At 42.5% G+C, this 13,757-nt stretch overlaps 1 protein-coding gene across 1 annotated transcript; it reads right to left on the reverse strand.

Moving 5' to 3' along the window:
- Positions 1-1,246: 1,246 nt before the first annotated feature.
- On the reverse strand, positions 1,247-13,125 carry GAREM1 (GRB2 associated regulator of MAPK1 subtype 1). Its single transcript, XM_010708917.2, has 3 exons — positions 11,872-13,125; positions 6,447-6,613; positions 1,247-3,464 (listed from the first exon to the last, which is right to left on the reverse strand). Exons 1-3 carry the CDS (start codon positions 13,108-13,110, stop codon positions 2,552-2,554), a joined length of 2,319 nt encoding a protein of 772 aa, XP_010707219.1. The 5' UTR covers positions 13,111-13,125; the 3' UTR covers positions 1,247-2,551.
- Between the last annotated feature and the right edge of the window lie 632 nt (positions 13,126-13,757).

The following is a 13,757-nucleotide window of genomic DNA, read 5'->3' on the forward strand; positions in this document are numbered from 1 at the left end:
TTTCTCAGAGATGGCAACTTCCAGAAATATTTAACATCAAGATTACAGTTCCAGGGAGAGAGAGACCATTCACTTTTTCACCCAGAATTAACAAAGAGAGGTACTCGATATTTAAAATTTGCCCCTTTAGCAAATGAATATTCTTTTGACATATTGAGGGTCAAAAACAACTGATCTGAGTTTGCATGTGCCTACCAACAAGCACACGTATCTGACCAGTACTCTAATTTAAACCAGACTGTTTTCAGCAGTGTGTGGAGACAGGACAAGGGGAAACGGACAGAAACTGCAGCATAGGAAGTTCCACAGAAATGTGTGCAAGAACTTCTTTACGGTGAGGGTGACAGAGCACTGGAACAGGCTGCCCTGGGAGGCTGTGGAGTCTCCTTCTCTGGAGATATTCAAGACCCGCCTGGACACCTACTTGTGCGACCTGGTGTAGGGAACCTGCTTTGGCAGGGGGTTGGACTCAATGATCTCTGGAGGTCCTTTCCAACCCCTACGATAATGTGATTCTGTGATTCAGTCTTAAATGCAGTTAAAATATTTTAGGACACTAATTAAAATTCAGAAGAAGTTACTGATCTGTTCTAAAAGTCAATACATTAATCCAGAAGAGTAAGATCATGAATTCTTGGGTTTTTCTATAGGGATATGTTTTGGCTCACTGCCTTCTGGTATCTACATCCAGTTGGGCCTTACCCTCTGGTTAGAAACTGATTCCTTCTGTTACTGCAGGACAAACACTGTGTCTTGGCTTCAGCATGGAAACATGACATGAAATTTGCCCCGGCAACAGAAAGGTCCCTTTGCAAATATGTTTGTTTTAATGAGTCTGTTTTGTTGAGGAAAAAAAGGCAAAATGAGCCTCCAATTTTTGTCCCTGCACTGTATTTTCTCCAGATGCCTCCATGAGGTGCCTTGAAAAATGCTCTTTGTCCTTCAGAAAGTACAGAGAGGCAGGTGATGGTCACTCCAGGCAGTGCTCTGCTCTGTGGCTGGTGAAGCTGCTCCAGCATCTCTGGCTCTGACTGCCAGAAGGTACTGGGCACGCAGTGTTGAGGATGGGCTCTACAGGCTTTCCTGAGGACCTCCACAAATCCTTCCTTCATGACTACGAAGGTAGGGGATCCGGGGACCCTGGAGTTATTTAGACATTTTTTAGAGCTCTGCCAACGACAAGAACTCAGCAATGGACTACCAATAATAATCCTACTTCCGACTTATCACACTTCAATTCAAAAGGTGTCCAGGGGCAGCCTTATGTTTCTTTCTCATCGCTGAGTTCACTTTTGGCTGGTACTTTTGCCTGGCATCAATTGCAACAAGTATTTGTAACTGGGCAGTTGAGTTTGCACATCTCCATGAAGCTACAGTCACTTCTACTTTGACATTCGTATTTTCCTAGCCCACTGCAGATGAAACAGGTGAACTTAAGCATTGCAAGCACTTCCTGGGGCATGGCCCAAACTCTCACTTGGCCCCTTCTTATCTGCGTGGCAGGCACTGCTTCTGTTTCCTTGCACCTCACCAAGTTTTATTTCAAAGGCATCCTGCAGTACTATCACCTTCCCACACAGATCTGACTCCAAGAATAGCACAGCACATTTTCAGATGATGGTAACAACAACTGAGGAAACGTAATGGGTTTCCTCTGGGCAGAGCAAGGCAAATGGAAGGGCTGAGCTACCAGGCTGCTGACTGTACTTGTGGCTGTGAGGGGCTGGAGCCACTGAGGACAGGGTTCGTGTAGGGAGCTGCATTTCACATAAGAAAGCTGCACGACCCCAAGTCATGCCACTGACTGCAGCTATCTGACTACAAAAGCAACTTTTGAAATCTACAGGTCATAAACTTTTAGTTGGCCTGGTCAGAATGGCTCAGTAGGAAAATTCCCTTTCTCCCTACCCTTTGGGCACTGAGCTAAGCAAGCTCTTTTCTCTGAAAGTGGAAAACATACCCACATTATAGGTAGTCATGAAGACACTGTTAATAAAAACAAGCTGCAAGAGTAGTGTATTAGTGGCACTTCACAGCAATTCTTAACATTTTCAGATGTAGTGTCAAAACCATGCCTTTCTATCTCTGACCATGCTTATTGTTAACAGAAAAGGAAAAAAAATCATCACAGCATGTTGTCAAATATTATTTGAAGAAATACTCCCATAACAAATACATTTTTTTGCAGTTAACTCAAAACTGTAAACTGGATTGGTGTGTGTGTGTGTGTGTCTTTCAGCATCAAATTGTTCAGTAATAAATATGACTAAGTCTTAATAGAGTACAGAGTGAAAGTTCCCTTAGTGTCCAGTTTTTAGCAGCTGTTGAACATTCAGGGATGCACAAGGCACACCTCTGCAGATTCTCTACCATTATTATTGACATACAAAAAAACCCCACCGCTCACCACTCAAAAACTTTTATCTGCATAGTTAAGAATTTTTCTACTACTATTTACAAGAAGGGCTCTTAGTGCAAAAAACAGGAAGTGATGTATTAGCTGAAGTGCCTCTAGCACACCTCATACAGTTCCACTAAAAGCTAGTCAGCATCACATCTTGGGCCGCCAGCCATTAATGAACTGTAGTATTTTCTTAACCTGCAATTTGCTTAGCTTAAAGTCTTCTGACAGGATTTCTTCCGTTAGCTGAACCAGTAAATTGCCATCAATCTTCTCTGTAACAAAAAATGAGATGACATCTTCTGACAGACCAATAAACCTCAACGATTTAGACACTTCCTCTATCGAGAGTCCAGAAAGGTCTGTGGGGGGCTGCCAGGGAGAGCCATCCCCACAAGACCTTGGTGCTAACTGGAGGTGGAGGGGAGATGAGAAGGGATAAGACACGGAAAATGCATCCTGCATGCCCTTTTTAACCAGATATTGATCTTCCAGGAGGTCTGGAGAATCAGTTTTTGATTCCTCCTCGGCACCATCTATTTTTAGTGGCAAAGTACACATGTCTGTAACTTGTTTCTCTTCGCTTGACTTTGGTGCCCGTGGAGGTAAGGCAGGACATGAATGACTCTGCTTTGCATTGCTGTCTCCCAGAGTTTTCTCATCAGTGCAGCCTAGAGAGTAACTTGCTGACTTTGGGCAGCTGGAGATGTTGCTGAACTCTGCTGGGGACAGCTGGGAGTAGCCCGCAGGGAGCTCACACCCATCGAAGTCAAAAGTCAAAGGTGCTGGACAGTTCCTCTTTGGCGTGCCTGGAGTCTTCTGTCTGGGGTAACTGTAGCTCCTGCTTGGATCGAGCAGGAAATCACTCCTATTCTGGCCTTCCGTAGTTCCTGAAAAATGATTTGGCCAAGATAATCTGGAAGGCAGAGCTTCAATTGAGGGGCTTCCAAAAGGCATTGTGTTCTCAGGCTCTTTGGATTCGTTTTTCATCATGGTACAAGGGTAGCATGAAACAGGTGTGCTGCTCTCAGCTGGGTTCACGCTGTCACTCTCTGTGACGTTGCTTAAGGAACAAAGCAGAAAGGATTTGGTTAGCACCAAAGTAAAACGTGAATAAATTCATAAATCATCTTACAAAATCAGAAAGTTGTTGTCGTAAGGAAAGAATCTTTTTTCTGTTGTCAGAATGTTTCAGATTTGAATTAACAATACAAACATTGACGGCTCTTTTTCTACAAGCCTGATGAGATGCTGATATACCCAAAAGCCTCATGAGATAGATTCATGTTTTGCTTCTTTAAGCTCAGAAAAAAAAACCCCAAACAGATGTCTCAATTCAGTTTTGTGTCATCTCCCAAATATTCAGATTTTCACTGTTAAATTCCTGAGGGACATCATCATGGTAAACAAATAGCTTCATGCATACTGGAAGATTTTCTAATCCTGTATTTTATTTTTAAAGACCACAGATGCGTCACAGTGTGTAAAAACTTGTAACAGAGGCAGGTCACCATTGCAGTAGTTACAAGCTTGGTAGACATAAGAGATGATCAAAAGCCCTTTTGGGGCCAGTATTTTCATTTGCTATGGCATTGCACCAGCGTACTGTACAATAACACAGACTAAATTATTGCTTACTGCCAAAGGAAGATTTTTACCTGGAAGGGTAAGTAGACAGAGCTGTATTCGTTGAAATATCAGCTTTTAAACTTAAGCCACAGTAAACTGCTTATTCATATCTTTAAAAAGTTCTGACATAAAGCCCTTGCTTTTCAAAGGCACCTAAAGAAAAGTTACCCTGACCTACTTCCAGGTAGTAAATCAAACTCAGCCTGTCCAAGGAAACTGACTGTTTATATCTAGGCCTTTCCAAAAGACTGAGATGCTAACAAATACATACAATCTGTTACCAGAAGTGAATGTTCTCTGCTTTTATGCCACTTTCTAAAAGAGAGTCTGAAGGATTTGGCTGATGTTCGGAATTCTGGCCAATTAAGCTAGAACACTGCAAAAACAATTAGCAGATTTATAAAATCCTTACCTAATACAGCAGAGGGAAACCAACAGTTGAAATAATTGTTTTAATTACTCACCTCTCTCTTAGAAACTAATTACTCAAGAAAGAAAATAGGCAGTAATTCTGTGGCAGCTCAATGAAGACTGTTTGAGGAGGGAGGCAGCTTTTGAATAGGCCACAGTTTGAATAGATTGCCACAAAAAAATTACTTCCCATGTATTTACAGTGAGTTAAAAAGGAAGCCAACCTAGACTTGCTTAGCAAAAAGTAGATGCATAAATGCAGTTCTAATCTATGTCACTGAAAAATCATAGTTCCATCAGTTTCCCTGTTGGTTAGAACTTGCTTACAACTTGCTCTCCCACTCAATGATCTCCCAATACTTCTTTTTTTTCCTGCACAAAGCTGCCAGTAAAAACAGTTGGATTATAACAATGCCACACTTAAAAAAAAAACAAAAAAAAACACTCAAAAAACCAAAACAGCAACAACAACAAAAAAACACTCTCATCAAGGATATACCTTCAACTGGTCATTTTACTCAAAAACATTTTTCCAAAAATCTACACACTGGGCTGTCTAATTCAGAGTAGACAGTCTACAAGGTGAACAACTAACCATACAGAGGAATTACACTGACTGATTCCACTTCTGTTCTCTAATCCAATGTTAGAAATAGGAACATTTAAAAGGTTAACATTTTAGAAGTTCAAAAGATTAACAGAATTAACAAAACCTGATGAAATATTCACAAACCATTTTCTTACTCATACTGCACTAAAATTAACCTGCCGAGACTCAGAGCCAGAGGATGCAAGAAAAACCTTCAATTTACAGGGTTTAACAGGCCAAAAAGGAGAAATCATATTGTTCTTGTTTGTTGCAAACTAGTTGCAACCCTTCATGATCCAGAAAATAAGATCAAAATGTCAAAAATTGAAAAGTAACTTCACCAGTAATCTGGTTACTCCACATGTCTACTTTCCACCAGCTTCCTCAGCAGCTCCAGATCAGTGCCACCAAATTGGAGATACCCAGTATGGACCCAAGATGTAGATTAACTTCATGTGAATTTTGTGAATTTATAGGCAAAAAAGTCACCTGCATGAGAAACTACTTATTGTTTTCTTGCTTTCTTGGGAGACAGATGCGTTGTTAGCTATCAAGAAAGAAAACAGCATTTGGTGGGCCCCAAATTCCGGGAGGTCTTGTGCTTAATCTCCTACAGAGTAGACCTTTACAGATCTATCGAATAGGCTTCCAGAAAAATAAATAAGTAGCCCTGATCTAGAGCAATCATTGCCAGATACACAACACTAAGCTGAAAATGTGCAGTATGGCTTAGAAAGGCAACTTCAGGAATTATTATACCATTGCTCCTAGACAGAAACAATTTTTGATCAATCCATGATACTCAGGCAGTACCTTGGAACTTTCTTAGCAACAAAGTTGAAGAGGTACAAAAAAGTCATGGCAGCAAGACATCCAAGTCAAAAAGGAGGTAAAATTTCAACTGACATACACAGTTTCTAAAGCCAAAGGAAGAACATTGCATTGCAAAGAAAAGGTATGCAGCCAGGTAGTTCAAAATCCAGTGTCAACTTCTGACTAGCCTAAACAGATTTTCCAGTCTGTGGTTTAAGTTTGTGCTGAAGTGGGTTTGATCCACCGGCCGCCTGGATCCATTCTGCCTTTTCTTCACTTCATGCTCAGTGGTGTCTTCCAGCTTCACTGCTTTCCATCATACTCACCTGTAGGTTCACATTTGGTTGGCACAAAACATTTCTGGATTACCACATCCTTCTATGCCCCCAGTTATCAAGAGCAGGTAGCACTACATGCATGTGAGACTGAAATTCCACTTGAAAACTAGCTTTGAGATTATCTGGCTTGAAGATTCAAGCCATTTAGGAATTATACAGAACTGTACAGGATTTTCCAGTCAAACAGTCTCTGCCATCTTACAGTGAGACTACCTATAGCAGTAGGTATTTAATACAAATTGCTATGTCCTATATAATAACATACATGTTGTGCAGTCCTGAAGAATAGTAGGACAGAGTAGGGCTAGGAGAGCGCGTCTGCTGTCGTGCAGGTTTGACTGTGCGAGGAGGGATGGAAGGACTAGTGGAAGATGGTTTTGAACTCCGTGGTGGGACAGGGGGAGCGTTCAGGAGCCTGCATTCCTCTTTTACCTGTTAAAAAAAGGACATATAAGTAAGCAGCCAGAAAACTTGGGTAACAGTGCTCTCCAACAGATGAAACACATCTGGTTCAGGCTTATTCTGTGAAAGGAAATAATTAAAAAGGGAGGGGAACAGAGAAATGATGCTAAGTATATGCATTTGTAACAGTATGTGGCTGTCATAAGAAAGACAAAAGAATGCTTTACTACCAGTAGAGCTACTACCAATCTTTTAGGGGTGCTTAGCAGTAGTTTGAGATCCACTTATTTAAAAAGAAGGAGCAATGATAAAGAACCTTCCTAAAGTACAAAACCAGACAGACTGTTCCAGATATTTTATATTCTGTAAGAAGCAATTCATTAGGATCAAACTCCATTAGTATTATTTAGATGTAATAAACCAAGCTTATGTAATGAAAAGATCTCAGCAGACTTCGACATTTCCTGACTTACTTCACCAGTGATACTCACCATCCAGTTCTAGGATAATTCCCTGCTTCTCCCCTCAAGGAACAGTATACACATTGTAGATTTACCAGATGCACCCAGGACATAACTATCTGCAGGAAAGCACTAAACAGAACTGACCTTGGTGGCCACTGCTCCATCTCTTCCTGTGGACTACCCAGCAGAGGCCACATCACCACTGGCCATGCTCCTTATCCTCAGTATATTTCACGGTATATATACTTCCAATGCCAGACTTGATAAGGCAGATATGTGGAGCTGTTTTTCAATAGGTAAATTATAAACAAAAAATCCCCTTCCCTCCTTTTTTCCTCTCCATCTTGTGGGTACAAACTATGAATGGACGACAACCTGAGTTCAGACTGGGAGATTGGAATGCTTTAGCTAGCTGTATGTTGGAATTCAAATATGGAGCTTCAGTCCTTATGTCAAAGTAGTCCAGGGTATGGTTAACTACAAAATGCATAAGGTAAAAAGTGTGGAGCAGAAAAAGCTGTTAAAATAACGCATCCATGTAGATGCCAAGCAGAAGGGCCTCTTGTTACCAGCCACACAAATCTTGCTTCTAGGATCACAGTAGCAGCAGACAGGTAATGCAAATGAAATGGGTGGTGGACTACAAGGATAGATTTGGGCATAAAGCAAAAACCACTTATGAGTTGCGTTACAAAAATATAGCATGTCTTCTTTAGCCTATGTTTCCTCAGAGCTGACTTTGATATTAAACACTAACAACAAAGCCAACAGGTCTACTCACTGAAGTCAGCTAACTTTACAGCTTAAAACACATGACCATAGCACTGTTTACATAAAATTTAGCTTGGTCCTGCCTAGGGAGGAGCAACAAACCAAGATAAAGCTCCATCAGAAAAATGATGGAGCTAAAACCTTAATCTCATCAAGACATACAAGGGAGAGCAACTTGGTGGGACTAGAGATGTCCGAGGCTGCTGAGAAGGCTGCCAGGCAAACCTTTTGAGGACTCATCACTTCCCCAAGGCAGCAGCAGATCTCCATGTTGTCCTCATTTGAAATCATCTCAGATGCACCAGAATTGGAAAATTCTCTTTGTGTTTGAAACTTAGTTTATTTTTAAATTTACCAACACTGCAGAACTAAAAGTTATCTTTGCAGTTTTGCAACACATAATTAGCAATTAAAGTGATTTAATTTATTTAAAAACAAAATAAATGTGGAACCTTTTGCAATCCACTTCAGTGCATTCAGAATGCAACAACCCATTTAGTACTAAAGTAAAATGGAAAATCGGGGACTGGGACATTGTAGTACATTTTTCCCTAATTCAGAACAAGACAAAATTACAGGAAATGCCTGACAGCATAAAATACTGAAATAAATCTTGCTCTAAGGGCTCTTATTTGCTCTTTCAGAAAAAAAAAAGGCATCAATTTTATTCATGTTTGTTATTGAATTCAGGCATAAAACTCTTCAACCATTTTAGTGCTGTGCCCCAAGGATGCATAAGGACTTCATTTTTTTTTTTTTTTTTCCCTAAGTCAGAGTAGGCAAAGTTAATACTGCATGCCATGGAACACACACCCGTGGGGGTCAGAGACCATTCAGGGGAGCTCTTAGCTCGCAGACAGTCATGGGGTTAAAGAAATTCTTTCCTGGGAAGAATACCAGCATTCAAAGGTACTGGCAGAACTAACTACACCCAGCTCCTCTGCTGACCTAGTTTGCAGATCAGAAGTGGGCCGTAAATAATACCAGTTTGCAATCCCAGTTGGTCCCTGTCACAAGACTGCGATTACAGCTGCCAGGCACAGCTCTCGGAAAACACAGCAGAGGAACAAAAAAGAGATTTTGCACATTAAACCGACAGCAGCATGGGGAAGCTTCGCAGGAGATCTATGCTCGTGGGGAGAACAGCAATGAAACAGTGCGGGAGAGGAGGGGAAGAGTGGCGGTGTGACACAGCGTCTGCCTTGGTGACTGCTGCTGTTACACAGAAACACTCTTTCACCCAGCAGCGCTAGATACCACACGGCTGCCAGGGAGAGATAAAGTGCACTTGCAATGAGAGCCCCGGGACATCTCCTCCCACACTCAAACACTCCTTCCCATGGTAAGCCTGGTAACGGTGACCCCTTCCTTGCACGAGGTGCTGCAAGGATTTTAGGATGCACTGCAACTCATCTCCCCTGGCCCTGGTGCCAACCAACCCCCCTGCTACCAGCACCGCCACCAGTGTAACGCAGCCTGCAGGAGCGCCAGCCTCCGGCACGCTCCATCTGGGCATGCTGTAAATCAATCAGGAAAACAGCCCCTGATATTAATGCAAATTAGTGTTCTGGGACCAAAGCAATTTCTGATTTACAGGCCTTAATTCAGAGGTCATTTTCTTTCTCTCTTCCCTTCATGCTACTTTGATTTTCTGAAAGGTATTTAGAAAATACACACTGCATCAGAATATTTTGCCCTGTGGGTGAGAAGAAAGACAGAAGAGCTTCTGAAACACCTGAACGTCCTTTTCTCCTACAACCAGCTCCTACACACACACTTTAAATTTAGTGCATGCAAAAACACAATTGCCTGCCAACCTTTATACAGAAACACTATGGAATATCATTCCAGGGGATGTGATGACTAAACCTCATGTTCACCAGCAGCTACCGAGATCCACTTATTCTATAAATACCCTACATGGAAAGCATGCAAGCATCTCGGCCAGCTCCAGCCCACTGATGAGCTCGGACGGTCACTGAGACTCATTCCAAAGCTGTTCCAGGAAGCCACAAAACTGATTCTAAATCATTATCCCATCTACAGAGAGGCAATTTTTTATTTTTATTTTTCACGAGGTTACACCCTGCCCAGCTCAAAATGCAATCTAATAGCTTTAGCAGAAATGAGTTCTCCTGCATGGTTAGGAAGCCACGCTGAAATTGCTGACAGCACGCGGGTGCATTACCTCAGCCCTGGTATGACGGACATAACAAAAATGCACACTTCTCAAGCTGATAATAAAAGGCAAAACACACACAGGTCCCCCAGAGGCCATGCTGCTGTCCCCAGAAGGGACTCTATTCCATGAGGGTCCCCAAGGCATGACACATGGGGCAGGTGTGCCCATTCCTCTCAGCAGCCAGGCCGAGTGGGCCTCAAGGACACGGCATTCCCTTCCCCCTTGGCCACTGTGACAGCAGTCTTCCTCCTCACCCTCCCCCTGCCTCGGCTCCAGCTCTGCGCTGAAGCGGTCTGGCTCACAGAAATCAGCAGGAAACTAATCGTTTTCCACATCCAGACCTGGCTCCCTGCCCAGGCACAGGAGTGCCAGAGCCAGCACAAAAGGAAAGCCAAGCCCACGTGGCTGGGAGAGGAGAAGGGTGGGAGCAGCCCCATGCCGGTTTACATTAGTGCAGCTCATCCCGATACAGTGCAGTGGGCATTTCTCCAACACACTCTGGACAAAGCTTCGGTGCATACCTGACCCTGACAGCAAGGAAGTGCTCATAGGTTCCAGCACTCAGACATAACACGTAAACACTCCTCGTGCTAAGACGACGTAATGTCTTGACTTTCCTGTCTTTGCTGAAGCTGCTGTGGCTGCTTTTTGGGAAAGTTTTGAAGGGTTGCAGTTGTGCTTTTCACACCTGTGCCGGCACATGCCTTCTGTCTCCCCTCACAGCACCTCCCTAGTGGCTGCATAGCAGCACATCAATCTACTGCAAGCTGACCCAGCTCAAAGAAATCAATCATAGTTGTCAACCAGGCTGTGATCTGACTCATGATGAAAAGGCTCCTGACAACGCTGCTGAGACAGAAAGATGGCAATGGCAGAGGGATCACCACCATGTGCTGCAGTTTGGTCTCAGATGAGCCCCAGCTTGCTGTGCAGCCATGGTTTTGAAAACATTGCTCAACTTGCAAGGACGTTTTCCTTAATTAAACTTAATTTTAAAAAACCTGCAAAAATGATTAACTGATTTGTTAAATTACAACATAATCAACTACGTATCACTTTATCTTGCTAAAGTTCTCTAGCCACTCTTCCTTGGGCAAGTTTTCTTTTTTCCTGTTTTTTAAATAATGTGTAGGACTACCTCAAGAGACCTTGCAATGGGTGGACTTTCCATCCAACCCACATAAGCTCTGTAGAAAAAATATGTTCGTAATTTTGTTGCTGAAGTCAATTCAAACAGTTCAGGTTTGGAAAAGTGATTTCTCCCAAGAGTTTTCATCAGAAACCCTCAGATAGAATTCACTCTGTTTAAAACTGAGTCTTCTAAAGGGCTCATTTCTAAACTCCACTGCAGAGTTTATATTTAAGCATAAATTCTTTCAATAAACACTACCAAAACAGAGCTAAATAATCACTCCATGAAGTCTGATTGAAGGTGATGAACATAATAATCCCCAAAATTTGCCATGGAGTTGCATCAGAAAATATAATCTCTCATTAAAAAAATATTTCAAATGTAAAAATTCTAGCTGCCCTTAGTATTAGGACTGTTAATGGAAGACACACACACTGTGGTAGTTCCAAGTGGGTTTATATCCCACACTTCAGCTGCAGAAAATATGAGAAAACAGAGTACACGTGGAGAGATGATGTTACCTGAAGTATCAGGATTAAGCTACTAGATCAGTTATATTAAATATACTTAGATGATTTTTAGGATGTGACTTACTGTTGCTATGAGGTTAGCTGAAGTTGCACACCTCTTCTCCCTATTTCCCTGCATGTGCTCTACCCCCTCCAAAGTCTTCTCCCTAAAGAATTCCCAAGCAATCTGCTGAAAAAGAAACAAACCAACATAAGCAACCCTGACTTACTGCTTCTGATTTGGGAGGCACTGGAGGTGGAGGTAGGGAAACATCCACAGACTTTGTTGCTGCATCGACTGTCCCAGGCACAGGAAGAGATGTACTACCACACTTTGATCGGAAGGATCCTCTGTAATTGTCACATTTGTTCTTCTCACTTAGCGAGCGAGTGAGAAGCTGCTCACCAGGCTTTCCAGACCCTTGGTCCAACCACAGCTCTTCGTAAGGAAGTTCTGGTTTTGTAGGCAGAAACATGGACTCTTCACCAACCTCAGGAAAAAGGTAATCACTGCTACTGTCACCAGAATCCTGGTACTGAAGTGCATCGTGAGAAAACAGAGCCCACTCGTTACACAGGTCCCTGCAGCCGTGGAGGTTCACTTCGCTATTGCCATGCAAATTGTTGCCATAAACACACACCGACAGCCGGTGGAAGGACTGCGTGAGCTCGTCTCGTGCATAGCTGAGGGAGTTGGGCACGTGAGTGTGCCCGCTGCACCGGTTCTTCTTTGGGCTCTTGCAGTCTTCATTCCAGTCTGTTTTCACATCGCGCACGGCCCGGGAATACTCGTCTATGTCAAACTGTTCCTGGCATATATTAAACCAGTGCTGGATGAGGGATTCGTGCCACAGCTCCCCCTTCACAAGACTGTCAGGTAGAGTAAATTTTGGAAGTGTCAAGTGCAAGGGAAAATGCATGGGAATAATTTTGTTGCCACGAAGCACGCAACAAACCACCACAGTTTTGGTTTGAATGTTGACAAACTTGTACCTATGCCCTTCACGGATAAAATGCAGGTCGTAGGGATTTCTCGGCGTAGGGCTTGGCACAGTCACATTAACAGGCAGCCGGGTTTTTTCTACTATATTACGAATTGTGTGCTCACCTTCTTGCATCTGCACCTCCAACGGGCTGCGGGTGCTAAACTTGCCCTTACACTGGAATGGGAGACTGATGCTTTCATTGGTCCTGTGGTTCATGCAGATGAGGCAGGGCATTTTGCCTCTGCCAAGTTTGCTAATTGAATTAAGTTTACCAATTTTTTTGAAGATGGTGTTGAGTCGTGACTTCTCCTTAGAAGATTTTGCATAAAGGATTTCTGCTTGTCCCATTAAAGTCAGTTCATCCCCAGTACTAAGGGTAATGTTGTAAACCTCAGTGTCTTCATTGCATTCACCTGAAGCTACCTGCAAAACAGTAATGAAATAAATTGTTTTTACCTCGCTGAAAACAACATCACAAATCATATCAAACCTAATGAGATTGGACTTGAAGGTGGTACTTTGAGAGAAACAACACTATTTTCATTTGAACAGCTGAGTAGTCAGACACATGTGAGGCTTAATGTAAAGCTCAGTCAAGTAACCTTTTTTACTGTTCTGTGTATTCTTTCATCTTATTAGAGGGGAAGCAGCCACTTGGGAATGACAAAGAAGGCATGAGAACAAATATAACAAGTTTTAAAATAAAGGACAACTCCCAGCAATTCAAACAGCCAGTTGCGTCACACAGCTATGACAGAGCCTGTCTGTATTTGCTCGAGTATCTTCTCTTCACTCCTTGTTTTTGCTGTAACTTATTTGCCAGGCTCTTGAGGGAAGCAAACATTCTTCTTCCAGCTTCATCTCCCTGAGGAGCTGAAAAGGTGATCTCATCACTACGAATGAAACATATCCCTTTGATATAACCTCTTCACAGCTAGGGTGAATGACAGATGACATCTATTCCCTGGAGGAAAAGTCAAGAATATTGGTCTATCCCACATGCCCATCTCCCTCTCTGCCTTTAGACTTCCTTCCTCATTTTTTGATCATAATTGCAATTTAAAGTATTAAACAACATATGCAAAGCCATGTGTGTGCTTTTCTACTATAGAAATTGTACTGGAATTAAA

The sequence above is a fragment of the Meleagris gallopavo genome, chromosome 3 (assembly GCF_000146605.3).
Source record: "Meleagris gallopavo isolate NT-WF06-2002-E0010 breed Aviagen turkey brand Nicholas breeding stock chromosome 3, Turkey_5.1, whole genome shotgun sequence".
Lineage (NCBI taxonomy): Eukaryota > Metazoa > Chordata > Aves > Galliformes > Phasianidae > Meleagris > Meleagris gallopavo.

Coding starts and splice junctions, on each gene's coding strand:
- GAREM1 (XM_010708917.2), bottom strand. CDS start 13,110: ATGATTTGTGATGTTGTTTTCAGCGAGGTAAAAACAATTTATTTCATT. Junction 6,614..11,871: donor TGCCTCCCAAATCAGAAGCA/GTAAGTCAGGGT, acceptor TTTTTTTAACAG/GTAAAAGAGGAATGCAGGCT. Junction 3,465..6,446: donor TCTTCAGGACTGCACAACAT/GTATGTTATTAT, acceptor TTGTTCCTTAAG/CAACGTCACAGAGAGTGACA.